Source organism: Mesitornis unicolor, unplaced genomic scaffold (genome assembly GCF_000695765.1).
Source record: "Mesitornis unicolor isolate BGI_N332 unplaced genomic scaffold, ASM69576v1 scaffold3487, whole genome shotgun sequence".
NCBI classification, from domain to species: domain Eukaryota; kingdom Metazoa; phylum Chordata; class Aves; order Mesitornithiformes; family Mesitornithidae; genus Mesitornis; species Mesitornis unicolor.
Window position 1 is genome coordinate 18,460 of NW_010194156.1, and position 25,647 is coordinate 44,106.

At 34.9% G+C, this 25,647-nt stretch overlaps 1 protein-coding gene across 1 annotated transcript in view; it reads right to left on the reverse strand.

Moving 5' to 3' along the window:
* Positions 1-262: 262 nt before the first annotated feature.
* The window catches only part of SLC17A6 (solute carrier family 17 (vesicular glutamate transporter), member 6), a gene marked incomplete at its 5' end in the record, with an annotated part of 30,529 nt that continues 5,144 nt past the window's right edge, over positions 263-25,647 (reverse strand). The window contains 9 exons of the mRNA XM_010187688.1: positions 263-1,735; positions 2,096-2,223; positions 3,742-3,852; positions 4,565-4,697; positions 6,794-6,943; positions 8,959-9,101; positions 10,882-10,968; positions 11,064-11,151; positions 12,983-13,097. Coding sequence (XP_010185990.1) covers positions 1,403-1,735; positions 2,096-2,223; positions 3,742-3,852; positions 4,565-4,697; positions 6,794-6,943; positions 8,959-9,101; positions 10,882-10,968; positions 11,064-11,151; positions 12,983-13,097 — 1,288 coding nt within the window. The remainder of the gene's footprint in view (positions 1,736-2,095; positions 2,224-3,741; positions 3,853-4,564; positions 4,698-6,793; positions 6,944-8,958; positions 9,102-10,881; positions 10,969-11,063; positions 11,152-12,982; positions 13,098-25,647) is intronic.

A 25,647-nucleotide genomic window follows, 5' to 3' on the forward strand; every position in this document is an offset into this window, starting at 1 on the left:
CCAACAACCCCAAATATATACAACAAGCTAAATGAAGGTTAATATATAGTCTAGAAGAATATGCACTTCATAATGCATTGCACTTATTGCTTGGTACACTAACGTTGCAGTCACTGTTGAGTTATGCTAAAAAGACAAGCGTGAGGCTTGTTGGCTTCTTTCAACCCAACACTAGTTATTTGCCACTTTGGTTTAGTGTGAGTTTATATGTTACTCATATTCAGTGTCCATTATTATTAGGTTTAATCGAAAGACAATACATTTTTTATTTCAGGGATTTCTAAAATAGCAAAATTTTCTATAATTACAGTATCTTCAATAAACTTATATCTATGTATACAACTGTGGCACGATGTGTAAAAATATGAAAGCTATTAAGGGAAGAATAAGGGTTAAATTATTCTCTGTTTCTTCTATTGGTTTCAAAATATTCTGCAAAACAAATACATCCTTTTTCATAGGGCTACTTGCTCATAGTAAATTTCTCTTTGGAATATCGTAAAAGACTATATCTTTTTCTAGGTTATATTGTTTAGTTTTTTTCTCTCTCTAAAGACAACAGTACAAAGTTGGAATATACTGCAAAGAAAAGAATAATAAAGCTTGTTTTTTAGTACAGGGATTTGACAGTCTGCATGAAAAGTCAGACTTAACATTAGATATTGTTTTTATATGAGTTGATAATGCAGGGAAGAACATGACAATACCTATAATTTCATAAGTTTCTGTAAAGGATAGAAATGAGAATTTGTGCCCAAACATTCAGTATAAAACTCCTAAATAATTCCATTATTCATCACAGAGTAGCCTGCAGCATGTAATCACAATAAACATACAATATGCCCTATTTGTTCTTTAGGCTTGATACAATTACCATTAGAGGAACTGGATCAATCCTCTGTAAATGCCTAGGACTCAACCTTTCTTATTTAAGAAAGCTCTTGTCTTAGACTAAACACACAAATCCTACATTGCACTGAGTAAACGTGTGTATTTAACACAATCTCTTTCAATACAGTGTAACAAATATATAAGTGCATTTTTAATGGTCAAGTAATTTTGGCTTTCTAAAAACAGCATTAGATGTGCCAACTTGGTTGCTTAGTTGTGCTTTAATCCTTAGTTATGAGTTTTAGCTCTTGTATACTGTAAGTATGTAATTGCCTCTATAGTTTTGACCAGTAAACCCTTAAAACTCTAATGTTTATAGAACAAATATAACCTAATGAAAGTGATGACATGTCACAACTCATACAGATTGCACTTTGATGTATTTTTTTACAGTAAGACCTTCCTCTTTGATATGTGTTTAAATGTTTATACCACATTTTATTTCTTTGTGCAAACAATCACAATGAATTTAATCACAAACACTACAAAATATACCCAATATTTAGGTTTGTTATGAATAATCTCCTTCCTTGTAGTTGTATGAGTCTTGTACTTCCTCTTGTACAAATTCCTCTTTTTTCTCCCAACCGTTCGGCCAGCCACCGTTGACCTGGGTTGTAGCACCGTAAGATTTGGTGGTACCATAATTTACATAATTCTGAGTAATGTCCCCTGTCTCTTCAGCAAGTTCATCTTCATGAATAAAGCCACATTTCTCTTCACTTGTCTGTTCAGGGTCTGCCCAGGGTTGTTTCTCTCCTGAAGCAAATATGCCATAGAAGATAACACCTCCGTAATGAACTAAAGCAGCAATGAGGAAGACATACTGCCACTCTTCACGTGTCTGTAAAAAGGAAATTTGTTAAATCAGACTAGTCCACAGACTTATTTAACCTTCTGAGCTGAAAGATTTAAATTAGGAATTGAGGCTGTGTTAGTCAGCACAACTAAAATATTTAAGTGTCCAGTTTCCAATTATTTATATCCATCTTTCTTTGAAAAATCACTATTCATTAGCCTACAAAAGCATTGACCAGGTAAGCACATAGTGAAGCATGCTTAATATTTGCAAGTTCCTGGATGCTATGCCCTGGAGGTACCAGACTCTAATACAGATATCCTGGGAAACTGTACTATGAAAAAGTCTTTTTCTTGAAACCAATAATATTAATCAGGAAGGTTTGAAAACTGTATTGCTGTTTACCTTGTTCTTTGTCATTGCTCCAACAATTATAGGGCAAACCATTCCAGACAAGGTCCCGACTCCATTAGAAATCCCCATTAAGATACTGGCATACCTTGGGGCAATGTCTAAATGGTTGACATTGAATCCTGCAATACAAAGGTCAGCAAGCATTTATACCAAAAGCAGAGCATTACTTCAGGTCTGAAAAGTAATGCTATCACTTGACAATTTTACTCTGACATATTTGGGCTGTTTAATTGCATTTCTTATTCTCTGAAAGGCTTGTAGTGGTAAAATATTTCTACAAGGACTCTGGGTTTTCATTTTCTTAAAAAAATATGTTATAAAAGGACACCAAATGTATTTTCCTCCCAAAATTGCAGGGGTTTTTTAAAAATCCCAGTAGTGACTGTGTGGAGTGGAGAACCCAGAAGATATTTAGTCAGGGAGAAAGTTCATATTTTTTGCCGTGTCATTCATGACCATTTCAATCTGTAAAAAAGATGTAATTTCTTCTTGCAGCTTGTACCGCTTTCCTTCCTATTGTCCACATTTTTCTTTTTGTCAGACAGAGAGACAGAGGAGCCAGGTGTTCTCTTCTGTTCTTAAGTGGTAAAATGATGGAAGTTAAAAAGACAAATTCTATAAATGATTTGTTACTTATTTATATAAAAATTTATTTGTTCTCTTGCATTTCCAGCTGCTTAATTCTGTTCAAGTTTATGCAGCGACTATTTAAATAATCTTAGAAAAAACATGTGCTTCTCTGAAGTGACAGAACTCATTGTCCTCAAAATAAGCACTGAGATAAGTGAAAACAAGAACCAAACAGGAAGATAATAAAATGGAAATGACAGACAGTATGATATGGATAACTGTTAGAGAAAGTGCGATACACTTTTCAAGTTGTACCAGACAGGCACGATACCTTGCCGAATATGTGGAATTAAGAACAGATTTGATTAAGGAGTGTTTAGAAGTTTGGCACCAAAACAAACAAACAAACAAACATACAACAAACCCCAAACAAAACAAAAACCAAATGAAACAAAAAATGCAAAAAAAACCCCACAAAAAACAAGAGCTCACTTTAGACATGAGGAACCAGCATGGGAGAGGATACTAAGATCACAGTGGGAAAAGAATGGAAGGCCAGATGACCTGTGTTTGGGAAAAGCAAAGGCAAAGACAAAGGAGTGATACATCAGCAGGGAAGGGGAAGAGTGGAATTTTAAATCAGAAAAAAATTGCTAGTAATAAGGCCCCAAAGTAATAAGAAAGTGCAAAACAAAGCATTAACTAATAAATAGTAGAAAAAGTAGTAAAAGGCCTATATTTAAACAAAGATGTGTAAATTTAGGTAACATATAATATAAATCCATTTGTGTTAATGTTTGATTTCAAGAAAAATTTATGATGTACATTAGCACCTCACAGAAAGTAAAGTCTCATTTGCTGTAATGAATATGGAAAATATTGAAGTATTTCAACAAAAATAATCTAATCTATAAGATGTGGTACTGATTGTAACTTCCTAGTGATCATAAATACTGTCCTTTGGAATTCTTAGGGTTGTTTAAATTACTGTCAATGAATAAAAAATAAATGTGATGTTCTACCTGTTAAGATAAAATAATTTACTAATAACAGTAACATCATCTTACCAGATATGGCGAATCCACTGAAGCCTACAGCAAGCACTAAGAATGAAATAGCCACTCCTTTACTATGAGAATATCCTACCACAAGAAGAAGAGTTGCTTCCATACCAAAACCTTGGGAAATCATAAAGAAAACCAGGCATCAGATTTCATTTCCTCTCAAATATTGAGGGCCTTAGAATATGATAATACTTTGTAGGAAGACAGACACAATACATTACCTCAGAGTGGAATATAATCAGGTATTTCTTTCATCACTAAAAAACAGATGTTCTAGCTATCTCAAATAATCCTTATTTTATTCTTTGTATTCTAATTTATTGTTACTTTCTGTCAGCTTTAAGATGAAAATAAATAGTTGAGATTTGGATAGGTCATTCTGGCCAGTCCTAATGGGAATATACACTTAACCTGCTTATGAATTTTGCAGCTCTTATCACAGCCAGCTCGTGTGCCTTTAACCTCTCAAAAGTCAGACGTGTAATCTCAGGTAGGTGTCTATGCTCTCTTAACGTAGAGGGTGTTTACATGAGGAGTTAAGATTCAGTAAGTACCTAAGAGTAAGCAAAATTGTGCCCAAAAAGGTAATCTCCTTTTTTAACAGTCTACATGCTTTTTCAAATACCAAAAACCTGTATCGAAACTGGGAATAAGAACAACTGTGTTTACTTTTATTTAATAACCACACCTGCAATACACAAAAAATGCACGAAGTATTGTTTCATAAATACATAAAACCATGCAGTTTGTTTGTTTACTGTATACAGCATATTGTATGGACATAGAATCTACACTATAAGCTTTTTAATTAAATAGGAAAACTTACCTCCACAGTTCATTATCTTTCTCACAGTAGTGGTTGAGAGAATCTGCCTGCTTCTTAAAAAGTCTGCAATTTGTCCCCCAATAGGAACAATAATTGTCATCACTAAGTGCGGCACAGCAGATAAGATACCCACCTGAAATAATCAGAAGTAGCAAAGTATAAACTGTAAGAAAATATTGATTCTCCATTTTCTGAAGCATTCAACAACTAATTGTTTCTCTTCAATTTCTGTAGTTCATTTAGTTTGCTAAAACTAAAACTCTCAACTTGGTTTATTATGAACAAAACTGGTTATCTTAAGTTTTCAAGAATCTCTGATGCCATGACGCTTTTTGTCTATAGATTGTTTTCACAGTTTATATTTAAGCTAACAGCTTTTTTTCCTCTGACTTATGGCCTCTTTGCCTTTTCATGACATTTATGAACAAATGTGTTGAACTGAGTTCCTACATTTCTGCTGGTGATATCTTTGGTGTGGCATTGCCCAGCAAACCTAACATGTCTAGACAGATTCCCTGTGGATCATCCTCACATACACAAAGGCCATTTGTGTTTGATTTCTGACCGTCCCTCAAACTTCAAATTTCACATGGGCAAAGAGCATGTCTGAGAAACTTTGTACATAGTGAAAGATAACATACTAAATATCCATTGTCAGTAATCAAAATGCTATACATACTAACAAAGTAAGACATAGTAATTTTGTGATGACTACCCCAAGATATAGTAATATATCTGAAGACTATTCCTTCAAAGTGAGTGGGGCACAAACTCTTCTCTCTCCTGCCTGGCAGGTAGCTTGGATTAGTATGCGTGGCATTTTGTTCTAATAGAGAATTCTGATTATTGTGTATGTATGAAAATGTGCTTATGCTTCTTTGCGTAATTCCTATCTGAACAGTGTATCAGTCTGGCGTGATGTCTGACTTGAGTTACAACAGCATGCAAAGCAGACCCCATGAGTACAAAAAGAAAACAATTTTTCTCTAATCTTCAGCTGAAGTTGTGAAATTGTGCATGTCACTGCAGTTTATATGTGATGACTATCTTGTGACAGCTAGCTTATTGTTTCTCCCAATAAGCCAGATATTAACTATGAGGTAGCTATGGTATTGCAGTTACTGCTTTGAGGTGTTTCTGACTAAATGATACCTATTCACTTATAAGCATGCATATCCACAGCAAATGGAAACTGACTTCGCTGATGCTCGTTACAAAGCTCTGCATTTCTTTGAATGCACTCTGAGAAAAATCTTCTAGAAAAAAAAAATATTAATTCTATAGGATGTGATCATTCTTATTGCATATATAGCAGATGATGTTTCTGGCAAAACAAAGCTTCTTAAAATGGCTTCAGCTAAAGATGGACAGCCATCTTTAAATGCAGGATGGCATTACAGAATTTTGACAATACTCCATAATATGGCAACAGTTTGGAAGCTACTCGTCTAATTGTCACTTGCACCACAATTTATGATGACTTAATACCTCATGGAACAATATCAAAAGAATATAGGTCTCTCAAAAGCACAAGCCCTCATGATTTACACAAGAAGGAAATCTGTATTAGTAGAAAGCTTACTATACACTCTGAAGCCTTGTTTGCATGTGTCCATAACCACAGTACAGGTCTGATCCAAAGTATGTATGAATTTTGTGGAACCTTAGATCATCCCTAGGTCTCATACTTTGTCACCATCTCTTTCGCTTCCTAAGTGAAAAAGCAGAAGCAGTTCTCACCACGTTAGAGGGGGATATAGAAATGTGATAAATTGTACTATCCTTCCTAAAACTAGGTGGCTCTGCTTTGCAAAAACCTGGAAAAATGGAATCACTATACAGTGACTTCTTCACATCTTCAGCGGGATCTTGCATCCCTGGGGTGTCAGGGACAGAAGTGTAATGGATCTCTCAATACCTCTCTAATAATACCTTGCATGATCTGGTTTCAAGCACTTAACTGAAAGTCTTTTTGCAATATGACCCTAGGTAAATCACCACTAAATCTTATCCTACCTCCACCTTCCCCTAAACAATCCTTTGTCATTGTTGTTACCAAACTCATATGAGCTGGTCAAGGTAACAGTAATTAGGAGGGATAAGATTTAAGACTTGTAAACCCATTATAAAGATTCAGAACACTTTTCTTTCTTCCTCCTAATAAATACCACAAATGTAGCTCTAATATTTACTTTGCTGAGATAAAAGCTTTACATTAGTTTTACATACCTTGCTTATTTCAAATCCAAACACTTCCTCAAAGTAAGCAGGTTGACTGATAAGCAGCAAGTAAAAAGTCCAGCTTCTACAGAAGTTTGCAACAATTATTGCATAGACTGGCATAGATGTAAAAAATTTTCTCCATGGAGTTTTGTATTTCTGAAACAAAGAAATGGGAATCCAGTCAATATTCTGATCATTATCAGCTCTCTATCATCCCTTTTCTTATGTGTTATTTTTACCTATACCTATATTTATCAAGCTCATATATGCACAGCTTTATATATATGAATGAAGTACATTCATCCACGTTTGGATGATGAAAATTTAATTTGAAATCATAAGCAAGTAAAAATTACTACAAAATGGAGAAACTCAGGAATACTTAGCTGTATGATAACACCCATATACGAGTGTCACTATCTCAATTATGTAGACATGAATATACTAAGTCCAAAATAATAATGTCTTTAAGACATAATGTTGCTATATCAGTTTTTACACTCTAAGTGCACTATTTCAACCAGATTTATTTTAGGCATGTATTTAAACATTTAAATTTTAATCCCAACATTTGGGACAATTTTTTATCAAACTCCAGCTGAAACTGCTTGGTCAATACATTTTTTGTTTGTTTATTGTATTTTTAAAATTAATTGTGTAATGAAAAATACCAAGACAGATGGACAGAACTACAATCCTGCTGAGTCCCAGCACCTCTCCATAAGCCCAGGGTTCTGCCCATCTGTGTTGATCCAAATACACATCCAGACCCAGACGAGTGTTTAAAAATCACTTCAGTGAGGTTTCAGAATTAATTTGGTCTACCGTTGATTTGAATACTGTTTTTCCTTTACAGAAAAACAGGCCATAGGTATGCAATACCTTGTATACCTATTAAATTATGCTTAAGTGACAGTTAAGGATTAAGTGTGACTTAATCAATAAGAAGCCAGCCAGGAAAGCCAGCTTGATATTATGTGAAGAATTTCAGCCTAAATATATTAGAAGCAACTGAACTATAGATACAAATTAATCACTTCCAAAAAATTATTAAATTAAAAAGTAGAAATAAAATATAGAAATTATCCAGCCCAAGTTAGAATTATATGGACATCCTTTGAAGTATGTAATTTCATCTAAGATCTTCAAAAGCAGTTATAGGTATAAGAAACCATGAACATTGCTGAATGCTATTAAATATCAATCTAGACACTACAACAAGAACACCTAAAAATGTCAGCTATCAAAGAAATCATTCTGTAATATTTCCAGTTCCTTATTTAATCTGGATCAAAGGTTGTTTTATTAAGAGAAAAATGGTTCATTCCTGAGTTCAGTTAAGAACCAATGATCTGATCGATTATAAAACACAATGAAGAGCGATCGTGAGGGTCTACTGGGAATGAATGGTATAAATATTTGAGCAAATGAAGTGAGCATTCAGAAACAATTTTTTTTTACTTTCTTGAGTTAGTAAGCACGGTGATTTTTTCTTTAAAGCTTTTCAAAAGTTAAAGAAATAAGAAAATTATCAGTTAGCATGATAGGATTATTAAGTAGCTAGAATATTCTCTGAATTCATGTCTGGTGTTTGGAGAACTGAACCAGTACAGAACTAAGAGAGTTTATGAGAGGCTTGATAACATGTTATCAGCAAAATTACCACGATAATGGGGAATGTTCTTATGGCTCTCCTAGCATGCTCTATTGCAAATGAAACATAGAATAGTCAGGATTTGCTTTGTTTCTGATGTTCTGAGGACGTCAAGAGACACTGAGTAGTGATTTTCCTCCAGTTTACTTTTAGGAAGAGGATAACCTTCCTGAAGATTTCATACAGGAAGGAAATGAACCACTTGAACTCAAGTCTCAGTAAAGCTGCAATTTGAAATGTAGCTGGGGAGAGGCAGGGTTATACTTTGGAGCAGAAAAAGAGGCATAAATTCCATGAGTGAGCTGCTTGAAGAACTGGAACCTGTGTTCTCTTTGGGCAGAAGCAATATCTACCCAGAAATCTTATCAGCAGAGTTCAGATCTCTCCACTCTCCAAAAAAGTTTGAAAAATACTTTTATGTCTTAAAAATCCATGTTTGATTTTTTTATTGTTTCTAATTTTTTTGTTGTTTTTGTTACTATCTCATGGGAAACAAGTGTACGAGTAACATTCTTACTTCCATTGCACCTAGGAGGTTGGCACTCTCTCCAATGCTTTCTTCTATGTATCTCCTTTCTTCATCTGTGATCGTAGGATGCTTTGCAGGACTCTCATATGAAACCAAAAGCCAAAACATATACCAGACTATACCAAAGCTCCCTTTGGAATGGAAAGAAAGACTTTAAAAAGAAATGCACAGTAAAGCAGCAAACAAGGAAAAAATAGGTGAATAATTATGACGGGTTTAAACGGCAATTGTTGTTACTGCATCTCTACTGAGTCATTCTAGCAGAGAGTCAGATAATGCAAGCAGTATTTGTGCAAAATACATGCAGAGCTAGAGCACAGTGAAGTCCTCTTTGTTTCATTTACAGAATAATTTCACTATAAGTGAATATTCACTGATATTTTAACATCAATGTGTACAATACAATGCAATGAAACAGCTTCCATTTCATTTCCCCGTGAAATGAAGTTCCTTTCTGCTTTAAGCAACTGTTGTTTGATTACTGCACTAAATTTTTTACCAGTAAAATAGAAGATTGTGGCATTGTTTTCAGCATAGCAGTGCGCTTCCTGAGTAGTTTATTAAATTTCTATAAGCTTTCCCCCTAATTCACATCAGCTTTACACTGCAGAATAAACTCCTTTGGGTCTTTACATCATCAGTGTAAGTTAAGGTACACCAACTAGTGTGAATGAAGTTACAGAATCATAGTATCATAGAGTTGTTATGGTTGGAAAAGACCTTTAAGATCATCAAGTCCAACCATTACCTAACTCTATCATGACCACTTCTAAACCATGTACCTGAGTACCGTATCTACATGGCTTTTGAATACATCCAAGGATGGTGATTCAATCTCTTCCCTGGGCAGCCTGTTCCAGTCTTTGATAATCCTTTCAGTGTAGAAGTCTTTCCTAATATCCAACCCAAACCTCCCCTGGTGTAACTTGGCATCATTTCCTCTTGTCATATCGGTTGTAACCTGTGAGAAGAGATCCACACCTACTCCTTTACAACCTCCTTTCAAGTAGTTGTAGAGAGTGATAAGGTCTCCCCTCAGCCTCCTTTTCTTCAGACTAAACAACCCCAAGTCCTTCAGCTGCTTCTCATAAATCTTACTCTCAAGACTCTTCACCAGTTTTGTTACCCCTCTTTGGACCTTCTCCAGCACCTCAATGTCTTTCTTATGCTGTGGTGCCCAAAATTTAACACAGTACTCAAGGTGCTGGGGGGTTGTTGTGGCTCAAGTGCAGGACACAGCACTTGGACTTGTTAAAGCTCACACAACTTGCCTGAGCCCATAGATCCAACCTATCCAGGTCCTTCTGAGGAGCCTTCCTACCCTCAAACAGATCAACATTCCCACCTAACTTGATGTCTTCTGCAAACTCACTGAGGGTGCACTCAACCCCCTCATCTAGATCATTTATAAAGGTATTAAACAGGAATGGCCCCAACACTGAGCCCTTGGCAACACTACTCGTGACCAACCACCAACTAGGTTTAACTCTATTCACCACCATTCTCTGGGCCCAACCATCCAGCCAATGTTTGATCCTACATTTTTTATGTAGGTCTTCAGATAAAAATCAGGACATAACAGTCAGGGCAGGTACTCTAAATGTACAGTTGTATAAATGAAAGAGCAATGTTACATGACCTGAGACTTTGCAGATCTGTATGTTTGCACTACTTATACTAGAAAAGATGAAGGTTTCACCATGGACTTGCTTCTGTTCTTATTTAATAATGTCGATTTTCTACTCTCTCCTTTAAACTCTTTTCTTTCATTGTCCTTTTCTCTAGACTGTATTTTTAGCTTTAGGTACCCACTTCCCTTTCTTTTTGACCTCTTAACAGTAGCTTTCATGTTTTTAGAAGGGATAGAGTAAGGTTGTACAGTATTGGATTGAGATGAGCAAAAATGCATACCATACACATAGAACACAGAAGACCACCCGGTGTATTGCACTAGAATTCCAGCTAAAGGCATTGCAATAACAGCTCCTGCATAGGAACCTACAAAACAAGATGTGTGGATGAAAAGGGAGAAAAATTCAGACTCAAAATACTTTTATGTTACAAATGAAAGATGAAGATAGAAAGTTACTTACCACAAAAGGAAGTGGTTGCTAACCTACTTCTTTCTAATGGAGGGGCCCACTTGCTCCAAATACCATGGCAGGCAGGGTAGGTGACCCCCTGGGGAATGAGTGTGCCACAAGTTAGCTAATGCTAATCAGTCACTCAGTTCGTTGTCTTTGCATTATTTTTAATTGCTACAAACAAGAAATTGAGGGTGCTTTGCATTTCTATAGTCAAGTCTGAGCACAGCCATAGAAAAACTTCAATTTCTATCAAAATTTAAATGCGTTTTGTATATCACTTCAAATCATGAAAGAAGCCTTATGATACAGATATAAAACATAATTATTTCCTATTGCTTCCCCTTCCAGGAAAGAATTACAAAGAATTAAAAAGAAAGAATCTTAATCACAAGTACCAGAGTTAAAAGAAGGGCGAAAGCACAGACCTTCTGACATCTTTCTAATACTGGGCTCATTCCTCCAACCCTTAGTTTTGGTGGTCTTCTAACATTTTTGAACTAACATTTAAAGTACAATTTAGGAAATACAGATTACTGTTCCACTGCTCCAAAACTAGAAAGTAAGATCAATAAGAACTTAAAAACATAATGTTAAGCTTGAAGTTTTTCACTACCTTTGTCTTAAATGAACTTTCCTGAGCACTTAAGCAAATAATTGGCTGAAGTTAGTTGGTTCAATTTCAAACCAGTTATTTTTAAGTTTCTTTTCAAAACCAGCCTTTAACCCAATGATAGGAAAACTACACAGAAATCATCATGTCTTGCAGTGTTGAAATTTTAGAAATTTAATATGAAATAAACAGTAATTTTTCATAAAATTAGTGCTCTAAAAATAATATGATGTATGTATAGTTATATAGAGTCACTGTTCTCTTAATTTTTTATTTTATTTCAAATGCAAGAAGTAGAAAAAATTAATAATTTCTGGCAAATGTTGAGATTATCATAAAGGTTGAGATTATCAGTCTTAATAAACAAAAAGTTTGTAAAATACAATCTTCTGTTTTGAAAAAAGATCCTATAACCAGTGACATGTTCATTTCAGTCTTTTTATTTCAGTTTCAAGAAAAGTAAAGATGTAACCTTAAGATTGTCTTATGACAATTGATGACTTATTGAAAACTTTCTTCAAATGATCCTGTTTGAGATAGCTTACATTCACAACTCCTTTGAATAGTATCACAGAAATGAATGGCTTTAAAATAGCTATTTTATTTTTTAATTACCCACTTGCTTCTCTTCTTGTCCTCTTTGCAGTTAAACACACTTCTGTACACACAGATCATTTTTCAGGAATGGATGGATATTTATTCACATATACTCTTAAGAACTCGATTGTTGGTTACCTAACTCTCAGGCACATTCTGCACCCACTTTTGGAGTCTTCATACAATAAAGTGCATGAGGTGAAATGAGCTTATATAACACAAGTGTGTAGCCCTGAGAAACAAAGAACCAGCCATCATAGGCCTGAAAATCTGCTTTTCAGTAAAGAAACAAGCAAACAAATAAATTTAGAAGGCAGGCTCAGGTTTTTTCTCTTTTAAATTAAGATAAAACTCATTCATTCCAACAAAAGCATGGTCAGAGCCTATGATAGAAGTTTAATTCGTTATTATAGATTTAGTTGTGAGGCTGGACAGCAAATAACTGTTGAGAATAGCACCAGTATAAGCCCTATGTAGTGCAGGATTTCAGTGTTAAATATGCATCTCACTGGCTTCTCGGCAAGGCAAAATCTTTGCTATGTAATTTTTTAAGTTAATGAAGATGAAATAGCTTTAATTTATACATTGAAATCCACTACACCGAAAGTCAGTAATAAACTGAAAGCAAATTTTGTTGTACCTTGAAAAGTTATAATTGCTAATTAAAAGCTAACAAGCATCTATCATATTTACTGGATATTTTATAATTTTTCTGTACCTCTACAAGGCCTTGCAAGATCCTAACGAAGATGACACACCCATAGTGCACCCTGGCTGCAGACGGTATTAACATGTTGAGGGAAGATGTCAGAAGTATAGCAGCACCAAATACTCTGTAAAGGTGGAAAAAAAAGGAAAGAAAATAACTTCAGTGTTGTTCCAGTTGACTTATTCCACATATGCTCACATATCAACACAGATGTATTTAAATATATGTTCTTTATGTAGAGAATATGCTAGCTGTTAGACTAGATTAGTGTCTACTTCCATCTAGTGTAATAATCTGTCTGATAAGACCCATACCAAACATTGATGTATAGATCTAATTAGCATAATTTCTTAAGGAAATACATCTTATGCAATCACAGGTATAGATCTTACACTCCTTATATGTGCCTAGTCTTTCCTTTAGTTAATTTTCACATCTATTTCAACCAAAACTGATTGAATTTGCCACCTTGTGGAGAAATTTGAAATCAGGTCTCCAAATATTTTGCTAAAACAGGTGGCCAATGAGAAGAGATTCTCATTAGTGCTTTATTTGTAAGAAAGTGGCACCATGCATTCACCACTTATAAAGCAGAAGAGAATCCTCTTTTATAAATGCCAAAGCAGCAGAAAGAATTTCAAATAGAGCTGGGATTTTCTTTGACACAAGATTTAATCAGTCTGGAAACACATATCCATAGAAAACAGATTATTCTTTCTGCTGTTTTTTTAGAGGTTATTCATTGAATATTGTTGATTTTTATTTCAACAGCATCCTAGGAATTGCTTAAAATAAGGCACATCAGAAGGTCTAAATCAATGTGTGAAGAGATGAGTCATTTTCAAAATTCCACTGCTTTGACTGAATTTTATTTTGATTCAATTAATATCTGCCTTTGGTAGGACAGAGTCTTCTCTCCAGCATTATTGTATCATTTTTTTCATGTTATTCATTATTTTGTTGTGGAATTAATCCTTTCCCCCCACCCCATTTTCCCTTCAGTGGAACTATGTAAAGGACTGAAGCCAAGAGTAGTGTCTGGCCACTTTCTTTATACAAAACTATGTAATGCTAAGATAAATTCTGGAGATGTCTTAACATATGGCATCCTGGTATCTGATGTGGAACGGATTTGACAGAGACCTTTAACCTTAGCATGTGTTCTTCAGAAATTGGTACAGTGCCATAAGTTAGTGAGAAATAGACCTTAGGCTAAAGAAGCAGGAAGAAGTGCTAAGTTTCAAACCAAAAATTCATTCCAAAGACATCTATGTTTCACATTCTTTATTTAGAATTACAGCCTGATATGCATCTTTAAATAGCAGACTGAGTATACTCCACTTCTATTTGACAAATATTAAAGGGCAGCAGAAAAAAAAGCTACTTGGCACAGTAAGGAAGCTTTGTTAAGTAGCTTTAAATCTCATCTCCTCATTGTGTTCCCTGTGATCTCAATTTCATGTTAAACAACACCTGGCTGGTTGTGCAGCACATTTCTGGCTTTGTTTGGCAGTATGTTCAATACATTTACTGGAGCTCACTGATGCATGTATTTGTGTTGTTTTGTGTGAATTATTTTGGCCTGAATTCTGTCTTTACTCTTAATTTCTTCATGAGTAAGTTTCTACTCCAAAAGTATGTGCAGTTCATTTCCTTACATTTTAATACCCTCATATGTTCACAAAAACCATAATGGTGTCGTGATTTTCATTTCCTTTTTATTATTATTATTAATTAAAGGAGTTTGAGACTCACAGGAGCTTTGCTTGTGATTTTTGCAAATTCTTTTAAAAAGTTAGATGTTCCTGTTAGAAATTTTTGAAGAGCAATAGACTTCAATTGTTCTAAAGGTTCATCAAGAAAATCCTTTTTTGCTTGTAAGCAGGAAGAAAGGACTGATTGGTTTGTAGCCTTTCCTGTTTCTTTTCTGAAAAGATATTTATCTAAATGCCTAATGTAGTGATATGGTTTTAAGTTTCTGATTGTGCACAGACTTTTTGGAGAAGATTCTTAGCTAGTGTGAATCAGAGCAACTCTTTCTAAATCACTATTCCCATTAAAATCATACTAAAATAGATAATTTAAAAATTATATCTCTTTAAAAGGATGTGATTTACAAAATTGTTATGGTGTGTAACTGTTTCTTCGAGGATATTTAGTTTTTCAGTACTGCATCTGAAATCAGCTTCAGTTTGCCACAGCTGTGTTTCCCAGAATTGCCTTTGTTCTCATGTTCACTAAAGAAAAGCTGTTTCCGTGAGCCTGTTTCTTCTAGAAGAGAAGGGTAAATGTAGTTTAAGGAATGATCAGAGATATGCACCTTCCAAATGAAAATTTTGCCTGTATTTAGACACACAAGTACAAGTGAATATTTAGTTACATGGGGGAGCAGATAACGAAATAATTCCACAGTGTCTCTTGTAAGTCAATTCTCTCTCAGAACTATGCTTTATAGGACCAGCCTTCTCAAAAATAGATCATTTCTTCCCCAAAAAAAATCTATGGATTTAAGAGTAGAATAAATTAGAGTTAAATTATTATTCTTGTCAGAAGTGGCTTTTTAATCCTTTTTCTTAAATGCATATTAAAAGCAGCACTATGAATTTAGTACATGACTATTTTAGTGACCCAGTTTCCTCTATAACTTTCAGACAAAAGCAAATACATCTTCCTACATTTGCTTTGCATCTCTCGGTGCATATCCATAAATATAGTCAGTATTTCCCCTTTGTGTTCTTTCGTCTTGTTGCATTTATTTCAGCTCCATAAATACTAAATTCCTTTTCCTAACAGAGTATTGTGACATAGTCCTGGGTTTTGTACAAACTTCCGATTTTATTGTTTTAAATATCTCAGCTAACTACATTTATCATTATTTAGATCAAATAAGAATTATTTTCAGCTACAATAAACCTAAATATATTAGAATGTTGTTTGCATTCTAATATATTTAATTGGAAAATGGAATGTTCCTAATTGTTCCTAAGGCATTTCCGAGGTGTTTTACTGACCCACACATCAAACCTCAAAACTGTGTTGTTCTTTTTTTGTGCTTCACATTTTGTTATGTTTATTAAGGTAGTGATTTTATGATCTGTTATGCTCTTCAGTTTAATTTCTGCTTCTCAGACAATTCTCATTTGTTTGATTTTGCTACAATGTTAACTCAAAGAATGGATTAGAAACCATGTTTTTCTTTAAGTTCCTTATGTTTCCATGGCAAATCCACAGTATGTAGGGTTCCATAGTTGTATTTATTGTATTTGAAGAGGAATTATGCACATTCTCAGACAGACATAATTCCATGTTTAAAATAAGACTTTCAGTGCCTTTGCTCATGCATTCTAGAGAGGCATGGGCTTGTGGAGAAGGCTTTAAACCTCAAGCACAAACACCACTGGAGTTCACATCTCTTAGAGTCAAGTCAAGTCTCGTTGCATGGTGCCCCTTGGGTTGAGCCCAGCCTAGGAATTGCATGCAGATGTGCTGCTGAATTTTCATTCAGAGGTATCCCTGAACATTCATTTCATGCTACACACACTCTAAACCCCACAAAACATATTTTGATGTCATGGCACAAAGGGAAGAGCTTTAGCAGATTCAAGGTAAACTCTGGGAAAACTACAGTATGCCACAGTGACGGAGCAGGAAAGGCCAATGACATTGCCATCATTCTCAGCCCTGGCTTTAAGAGGGAATTAAAATGCCCTGACGTACATTCAACAATCCTGAGACTCAGGGGGAGAAATTCCTTTCTGACACAAAATCAACAACTGTGTAACTATATACAGAAGAAAATAACCATATACAGAAGAAGATAAATTAAATACAAAAGTAGTATGTCAAAGAGAGGAAAAAAAGATAAATCCCATTCCTCGTAAGTGACCAGAATAAGCCCAGAAACAAAGAATTACACTTTGGTTATCTATTTCTCTTTCTAGACTTGGTAGACTCAGTCCCAAAAGACAGAATCTAACATTGATCCTCGGTGTTTTACTGACATTGGCATTATATGAAGGTCATGTGCTGTGACGTAGTCCTTCTGTAATACAAGTAGTAATAATAGCAAAATCATATTTGACTAAGAGACATTTGGGATGGGAGCAGAGGAAGGAAATTACTCTGACAATTCAGGAAAAATGCTTAGAATGGAATGAGGTTGCAGGGGGAATTAATCTTTTTGGGTTTCAATGCAGCTGGCTCACTTTTCTCTTTGGGTTCAAACTAAAGAGAAAGAAATGTATTTATTTTCATCTCTGGATTTCTAATCTCTGCATCGGTGCAGCCCCACTATTCTCATCTACCTTTTCCAGGCAATTCGTATTACATGAGCATTCTGCATGGAAACACACTATAGATATTGCTACTCGGCTGGAAGAAGTGCCAGCTCGAAAACTGAGCTGAGAACAGTGGGAGCACAGATGCATGCCAAATGCCGAATGCCAGATGGGTGACATACTGGGTTGCACATATGATATCTGAAAGTAAGGGGTCCTGGTTGGAAACATCCTTTTATCCCAATGACTGGGAGTAAAAATTGCTACAATGACTCTGTAAAGCTAAAATCTCTTTCCTATGTGTATAGAGAGGAGACAGATCATCATTGTCTGAAGCCCTTGTATTTCTATTTATGCAATTTTGTAATATAATTGACAGATTTGCAATTATCTATGTCTCTCTATTCTCTGAATAAATGGTCCAACTTTGCAAAAATGAAACTGTTATGGAAACCAAATAATACGCCTGTTCTAAAGCATATGAAGTACCTTAACTAAACTTTATCCTTTAAAAATAATAAAAATCAAATATTAACTTTGTATATTCAAAATCATATTTTTTAACATTTATGTAAAAGATAAACTACTGTAAGTTAAAGATGTTTTAATATATCCTGTATCACTGAATTATGAATGCCATTTCATTAAAATCAAAAATAATTACAGAATAGTAAGTGTTGGTCACTGACAACTACAAATCAAAATTGCAGATATTTTAATGGATTTACATTGAGAACTATGAAGGCATAGAAGGTTTCACATTTCTTTTCATGATAACCTAAAGTTTTCAATAGAAAATTCATTCAGGACTATAATTGAATAGTTTTAACCTCCAAAACCCCATTGATCATTACTTCATGAAAGACCTATCTACAGAATAGGAAAGTGTGATTATTTTGTTAATTTTCTAGAGAATTATGGAGGGGAGGGGAGATGTGTATGAAAGCATTTCACACTGCTAAAATAAATTAAATTAAAATATTATGAGATGGTTTATTCTGACTGTAAACAGGAAACTATGGAAAATGTAGCCCATTAACTTCGCTGGGACATACAAGCTCTGCACTTAAGAATTTTATAGTAATACTGATCATATTCTAGAAGACGTTATTTTCATCAGAAAATAAACAGGGTCTTCATTACTTTTTGATGTTCTCTCTTGAACAGTGTTTGTTTGGGAGACTCCCAAGCAGCATCTCTGAGCAGCTGAACATGTGTTGTACAAAGAGATTTTTTAGACTATTCTGTCAGCTCAAGATTACTAAAATTTATTATCTTTTACTGTGACTCTACCCACTATCTTTGACACACTTCCTTCTGCAAAAGGCCAACAACACAACATAGAACTGATTATGCTAAATTTTTGTACAATCCAAAGACTTTCTTGTCTGAGAGGAAATACAAGGCTGCATGCAGGATTAAAAGTTTAATTTTTTTTCAGTGGAACATAATGTCTAGGGAGAAACAGGACAGGACCTAGCTGGAATGCCTGTAGGCATGCAGCAGTTTTTCAGAATCCTTCCTGCTGCAAAAGTTGCTAGCAATGACAATTTGTGATCATCCTTTTTAACTTATTTTTTCTTTGAGTTGTGCAGTGACTGAACATGTAGAAGTGTCAGAGGTTTAGCTGCCAGTTAACATTTCCTTTCTTACAAAGTTTATCTCTACTCATATCAGATGTGATGAAGATTTTCTTAGACGTTCATACAGAACATGAACATTTTGACAACCTGAATTTGCTGTGATTTTACCTGTCAGCTTTGAAGATAAATAAATCCCAGAACAGTCACAAGTCTTTTAGCAAAATGGTGCATGCAAGGACTAGATCAAGCACCAGGGTGAAATGCCATGCAGAGACTAAGTCAATGTGTATCAGTAATACAAGGTTCCTTTAGCCTTCTGCCTTCTGCAAGCACCATTATTGTCACTGACTCATAAAAGTCAAATCAAGACCCTAAAAAGTTTTCCATTGCCTGTTCACAGACCTATTTTTGATATGTCAGTGTGTGTCTTATAAAGAACTTGGGCACTGCTGGATGACAGCATCGTGAAAATCTATGATGATTCCTGGGTCATAAAATTCTGATCATTGCACTTACCAGCAAATGCATTACATCATCCTTTCATAAGCAGATCAGGTTCCATTTCAAAAGTAACTAGTACTTGTCCTACTTCTTTTGGAGGCCTTTCCAGCTTGTTACTTCCTACATCCAGTAGATATCTTCTACCTATGCCATTTTATTTCAGTCGTTTGATCTCTGCAGTTTACCCCACAAGCAATCCTATCTTCTTTCTTTTGCATTGCTAAGTAAGCCAGGCCCTCTTAATCTCATCTTCTTTATTCTTCAGCTTGAATTCAGTTTGAATTCAGCTGGGGAATCTTTCAAACCTCCGGTTTCGTTTTACAACTCATTATGTCCATGTATGTCTAGATAAAACTCTGACTCATTCCTTCTAGCTCATTAAATGTGGGCTAGCTTGCTCTTTAAGTATGTAATCTGCTAGATCATGTTTCAAACCAAGACGATCTAATTCAAATTACCTTAGCAAGTTCCAGGGTCTAGGCTGTGATTTAAGTGTGTTTGCTGATTTAGAGATGTATAATATCATTATCAAAGAAATCACATGTGGTTTTCACTTTAAAATGTTTTGTGAAGCTGATTGAGAGGAAAAGTGCTATGTGATGGGCTCAAAAACTGTATCTGTACTGCTTTGTGGAGTGTTTTCTGACATACAGGCTGCGTGTTACAGCTGATTTTATCTGGACTGCTCAGAGCAAATGCAGATTCCTTCAGAGCAAAGGGACTACAGTGTTTTCATGCAATCAACCTAAATAGCATTTTTTTGTATGAAACCCAGTATACATATTGTATTGGGGTGAAGTATCAAAGCATGTAGAGGTGATTAAGGTTACCTGTTGGACACAGTGCCTGGAATTAACTATGTTAAAAGCACATGTAGATTTTGTTTCAGAGGTTTAGTCTTTTCCCCTCTGAAGGGGACCTTGGTTATAAGGTACCACACATGCACTAAGAATTTGTGGAGGCTCAGAACCTGGGAGAGAACTGAGAGTAAAGTTATCTGCAGTTTTAACTTATTTGGCTGATATAGTCCAAATAAATGATAAGCTTCTTTATCAGCTTGGTCTGAAAGCATCAGGTGTAATTTCATGTAAACTGTGTGGCAAATTTTCTACAGGTATTGATTTCAAAGGATTTGGATTAACAGAGGATGGAATGCAAGAATAAATCCAAATTTCAGGCATAATCCTACTCTTGTTAGTTATATCTGAAGAAGCAGGGTCAAATTCTGCGTATAAGTGTCTTGAGGATCACTGCTATTCTATATCCAAATAGTTCCAAAAGTCCACAATTTTAGACTTGTACTAGTCAACTGAGAGTAACACAGGTGCTTCTCAGTAACAGAGAATATAATATTTTAGCCTATAATGTTATTCCTTGAATTTGGCTTGGAAGCTATAAATTTAACACCATTAATAATCGTTTACTTGCTTTCAATTTATGTAAATGTAAATAGTGCTCTTACTAACTTCTGAAAAGATTAATTTTCCTCAGCAATATATTGTGACAACTGTTTGCGTCTTTTTCAGCTCTTTGCCATTATGTCAATGGTTATCTCCTTGACTGCAAACTGGAAGTAGCCACACATTTGGAATATTTATATTACCTATACTGATGTTTATTAAGTGAGTACTTATTATGTCACTTTGTAATCTAAATAAGCCTGACAATATTTCTCTTACTCTAGTTGTCTTTTCAATTTGTAATCATGCTGACTACCTTTCTTGGGACAATTTCTATTTCTGTTTATGTATTTGAAATGGACTAACTGAAAATTAATCCAGTATGGAGAGACACTCTTTAGCTACTCTGAGACACGTATCATCATTCATACTTTTCTGTAGTATAGGCTAATTTACTGATGACCCTGTTGACCCTTCTACCACAGACATATTAATGTGAAATGTCTACCCTGACAGTTTATGGCTTCATAAAAGATAGACAGAATGTAGTGGGTTTTTTCTGATTCAGGCCTTTAATTTGCATAAAATGGCATAAGACTAACAAAGCTGGGATTATGCCTTGAGTATTAGACTGGTTGACAAACTCAGCTGCCCAGCAAAGAAGACAGAATAAACTACCTTTGTCTTTAGAGAGGAACATTTGTTTGCAAGTTCCAGTCTTAGGTTGAATGAGCTTCATGAGAGAATAGCTTAAAACCGATCCTCTTTGCTAATAGGCTGTGGCCAGAAGCCATAGTATGGCAGGGTTTTTTTTGGGTTTTAAAAAAAAGAAAAAACCAGGTCATGGGCGTGGCCAAAAAGCCATAGTATGGCAGCTTTTATTTGGGTTTTAAAAAACATGATAAACCAGGTTATTTTCATTCATATGTGTACAAGGGAGGAGGGAGATGTGTCTGTGTGCCCTTCATACTAAATCTTATTATAAGCCCTTCATGAAGCATTAATATGTAAAAGCCGACCTCCCGCCATCTAATCTGGTATAATAAGGGCTTGGATACATTATTAATTTTTGTCACACATCTGAGGCCCCCTTTTATCAACCAAAACCCACATTCAAATCCCTTGTTGTGTCATTAAATTGTGAAAACAGCTTCATCATTCATGACAGAAAAATGGAAGGGCCCTGAGCCATATGGCAGAGGTAGCAGCGGTACCAGACACCCGTAAATGGTTTCCCAGTCCCCTTCTTGCAGTGACTGGTGCTTAAGAGATCCTGCAATGCAGTAGAGTGACAAAATCATCTTGGGATTTTTGTACAATATTGGCAGAAGAACCCAACACCAGTGCTTGGGATCAGAGCCCAATTTAATCTGCAGGATTTTGAACTGAACCTGAAAGGTGGAGTTGTCAAGTACAACTTTGGGTGTTCTTTCTTAGAGTGAAGGTCAGTTTATATCTTCAGAAGTTCAGAAGCTCACTGTTGTCTAACAATCCACAAATCCTCTGATCATGCTGTGAATTGTAAAATGTTTGTAAATCAGAAAAACACACAACATGTCTGCCTGCTAAAGTAGAGTGAATAATTTCTCTTTTTAACACAGAAGAACATAAAGATGTAAAGTTTTAGTAAGTCTTTGGACTTGTATTTCTAATATTTTGTCTTACATTTTTTATGCTTGTTGTCATTAAGACTGAGTTAGGGAGAAATATTCTGGTTTCACTGACACATTAATGATACAGTTTCAGTTAAAGTCTTTGTGACGCTGAGATGAGATGTACTGGTGTACTGTCTGAAATATTCAGTTTATGCATGCAAATAATCCCATCGGATTACTTGCTGGAAAGAAGGATTTAATAACAAGATGGATGGCATTTTAAAAACAAAGATTAGTTTGAAGTGAAAGGTTGATTTATATATTTTCATTCAGGTTAGAATGTGACAATGATGAAGAGTTCAACATAAATGAGAGATAATTGCATTGTAGAGGAATTTAGAATAGTTATGTAGTGACGATTCTTGATAAAAATAGTGCCAGGATCTGCTGTTTAACAAGTAATGAGAAATACAGGTCATTATCATAGAATTATAAGGTGACTTTAATTATTTTAAAAATTCATTCTATTCTGCCTTTTTTATTTCGTTGTGTAAGTGTTCTAATGTTTGAGTATATACAAATGAGCTGAAATAGTCACTAAGCTTTGTTTTCCCAAAAAAAAAGTCTGATTCTTGCAGGCCTAATTTTGAAACAGTACTTTGCACATGCAGTAAAACCCTGCATTTCTATTTTAAACATATACTTGCAAAACTTAGAATTAATTCCCTATCCTTTGTAATCTAACAATGACCCATTAATTTGAGATAATCTTTCCTGATTTACTATTAGTATTTAAACTGTTCATTTACAAAATCAGTGAGGAAATACTGGCACAGAATTTTTGTAACGCTTTTGATAGGGTAAGGGTTTTATTATAGATTTCCAGCATGGTTTTTAAAGAACTTTTAAAGAGTGTATCAGAATTTAAAATATAACAATATTTAAATTATCCTGAGATGAGGCAGTAAAAAACAGTACAGCTTCACACCTTTCCATATATACATAACAACACAGCAGGTAGATTATTCACAGACAGCTGCAGCCTTGCAATAACATGAATGTAGAAGAGGTAATGTTAATATAAATAAAATTATTAGATTTATAGTTTAAAGACAAAACAAGTGCTTAGTTTTAAGGCCATCTAGCCTGACATTTGCTATGGCATTAACTATTATGTTTCATTTAATTATCCCTTATATTTTGTTTAATTATCCCTGTACAGAAAATATTTCCTTATAATAGCTAAAATATAACTTCCAATATAGGAATTTAACACCCAGAGAAGAAGAATCTAGCATATAACTTCTCTGATTGGACCACTGGTGGCCAGTCATTATTGTTAATATTTATGCTTTTTTTCATTTATATGGCTGTCACTTATTGATTTTTTTCCATGGGACTGAAGCATACATTTATACCCAACACTTTTTCCAGTGGAGTTATATATACACTTTGTAATCAGACTATCTCCTAGTATTCTTTGTTGTATGCTGATATTTGCAATATATCGTTCTTGCTATTTATTTTACTAGATGACGTTATATGCTACAACCTTTTAAGTAATTAAACTTCTCTAAATAAATCTCTAATTTTTTTGATGCTCATATTAACATGCATCTGCCCAAATTGCCCACAACAACCTAGGGTCAGTGTCATTAACCTAAATACACTCACTGCATTAAAACCAGAAAAATAAATATCCCAGGATTACATCAACTTCCTTATTAGAGCATCATGTTAGAAGTTCATGATGAGTTTCTAGTTCAGCATGACTTAGGATCCCACTCACTGTGGCTGCTTTCCAGGGTGTTTTCCCACTCCCTGATATTACTTTGCTTTTGAGTGTCATATATATTAAACAGAACTCAGTTTACCAAATCCAATTATTTAATATATAATCGGATTGTCCAGTTCTTTTTCTACCCACAAGTTTATCAGCATTGATGCATATTCCCAAAATGGCTGATGAAATTTGAATATCACAGTAGATCTTGATTAAGGATTATTCAGCAGTATCGTAACTTTGACAGGTTCACAAACACTAGCCAGTTAATTATCAGTCTCCCAGTGTGATAAATATCACTGGTTGAGTAACAAGCACTCACCTGGTTGTCCAAAACACAAAAAGAAGAGGTTTCATCAAACCATGTGATGACCCAAGCAAGTAACACAAGTAACCTGCAATCCTTATACAGTAGACAGGCAGAGATAGGCATATTCTGGGAATGACGCAATACACCTGAGGTTTGGAGGACTTGTTAACTCACTCAGTTAAACAGTATAACTCTTCCTGGAGGAGCTCAGAGTCAAGAAAACCTGCACCAGCTTCCAATTTTCTGTTTTCAAAGCATCAGAACAGCAAAATCTGTTCAGTTATTAAAATATTACAAGAGAATGTAATTATTAAATCATATTTCTGAATTTCATACCAGAAGACGACATTCCTTGTCTTGTTTCAGAACATTTAAACACACTGCATTCCATTTAAATCAAATTTTGAATGATAGAGTTGGAGACCCACTAAACAACAAATTTCATTATCTTTCTTTTAATATTTCAGTCACTAAGAAAGTTGTTTGCTTTTTAAAATCTGTCAAGATAAGATGAATTTTGATTATCCCTAGTCAAAGTTCTTTTCATGGTCTAAGTAGAAATTAAGACTAGGTGGCATTGCCAGACAGTCAGCCCTTTCTGTTCACATTGCATTGTAATCATATCATGACAACCCCTTTGGTGGGAGCCTCTTTAATGTTGACTTTAAAACCTGTAGTTCAAAAGCATTCAGATGGGATTGATGTGTTTTTAAATGGCATTAGCTTCCATTATGAGTAATAACTCAGCTGATTAAACAGTGTGCATACATGGTATTAGGGCAATACACATGAATTTTCATGTTTCTTGTATTTTTCAAGAAATTTAAACATTGCAAAAGAAACTCAGTTCCTTCCTCTTGAAAACTCTGCTCACATTAGTCAAAATCCACTATGTTTTAGTGAAAAAAAATAGTGTTGAATCCCCAATGATTAAAAAAAGAACAAAAACAAAACAAAACAAAAACCACAAAACCAACCAACCAACCAACAAAAGGCTATCTATTAACTTCTGGGGGGAAAAACCTTTGCTATTACTAATTGGAAAGAATTATAAGCAATTAACATTTATATTCTTTTGGATTTGTCTCTGGAATCTGCTTGTCCATTCTTGCCTCTACAGTCCCAAAAGCTCTGAATCATAGCCAACTTTCTCTTGATATAGTTACAAAAACATCTCTGCGGGGACCATGAATTCTACTTCCAGTGTGCTGCAGCCTGGGGAGGA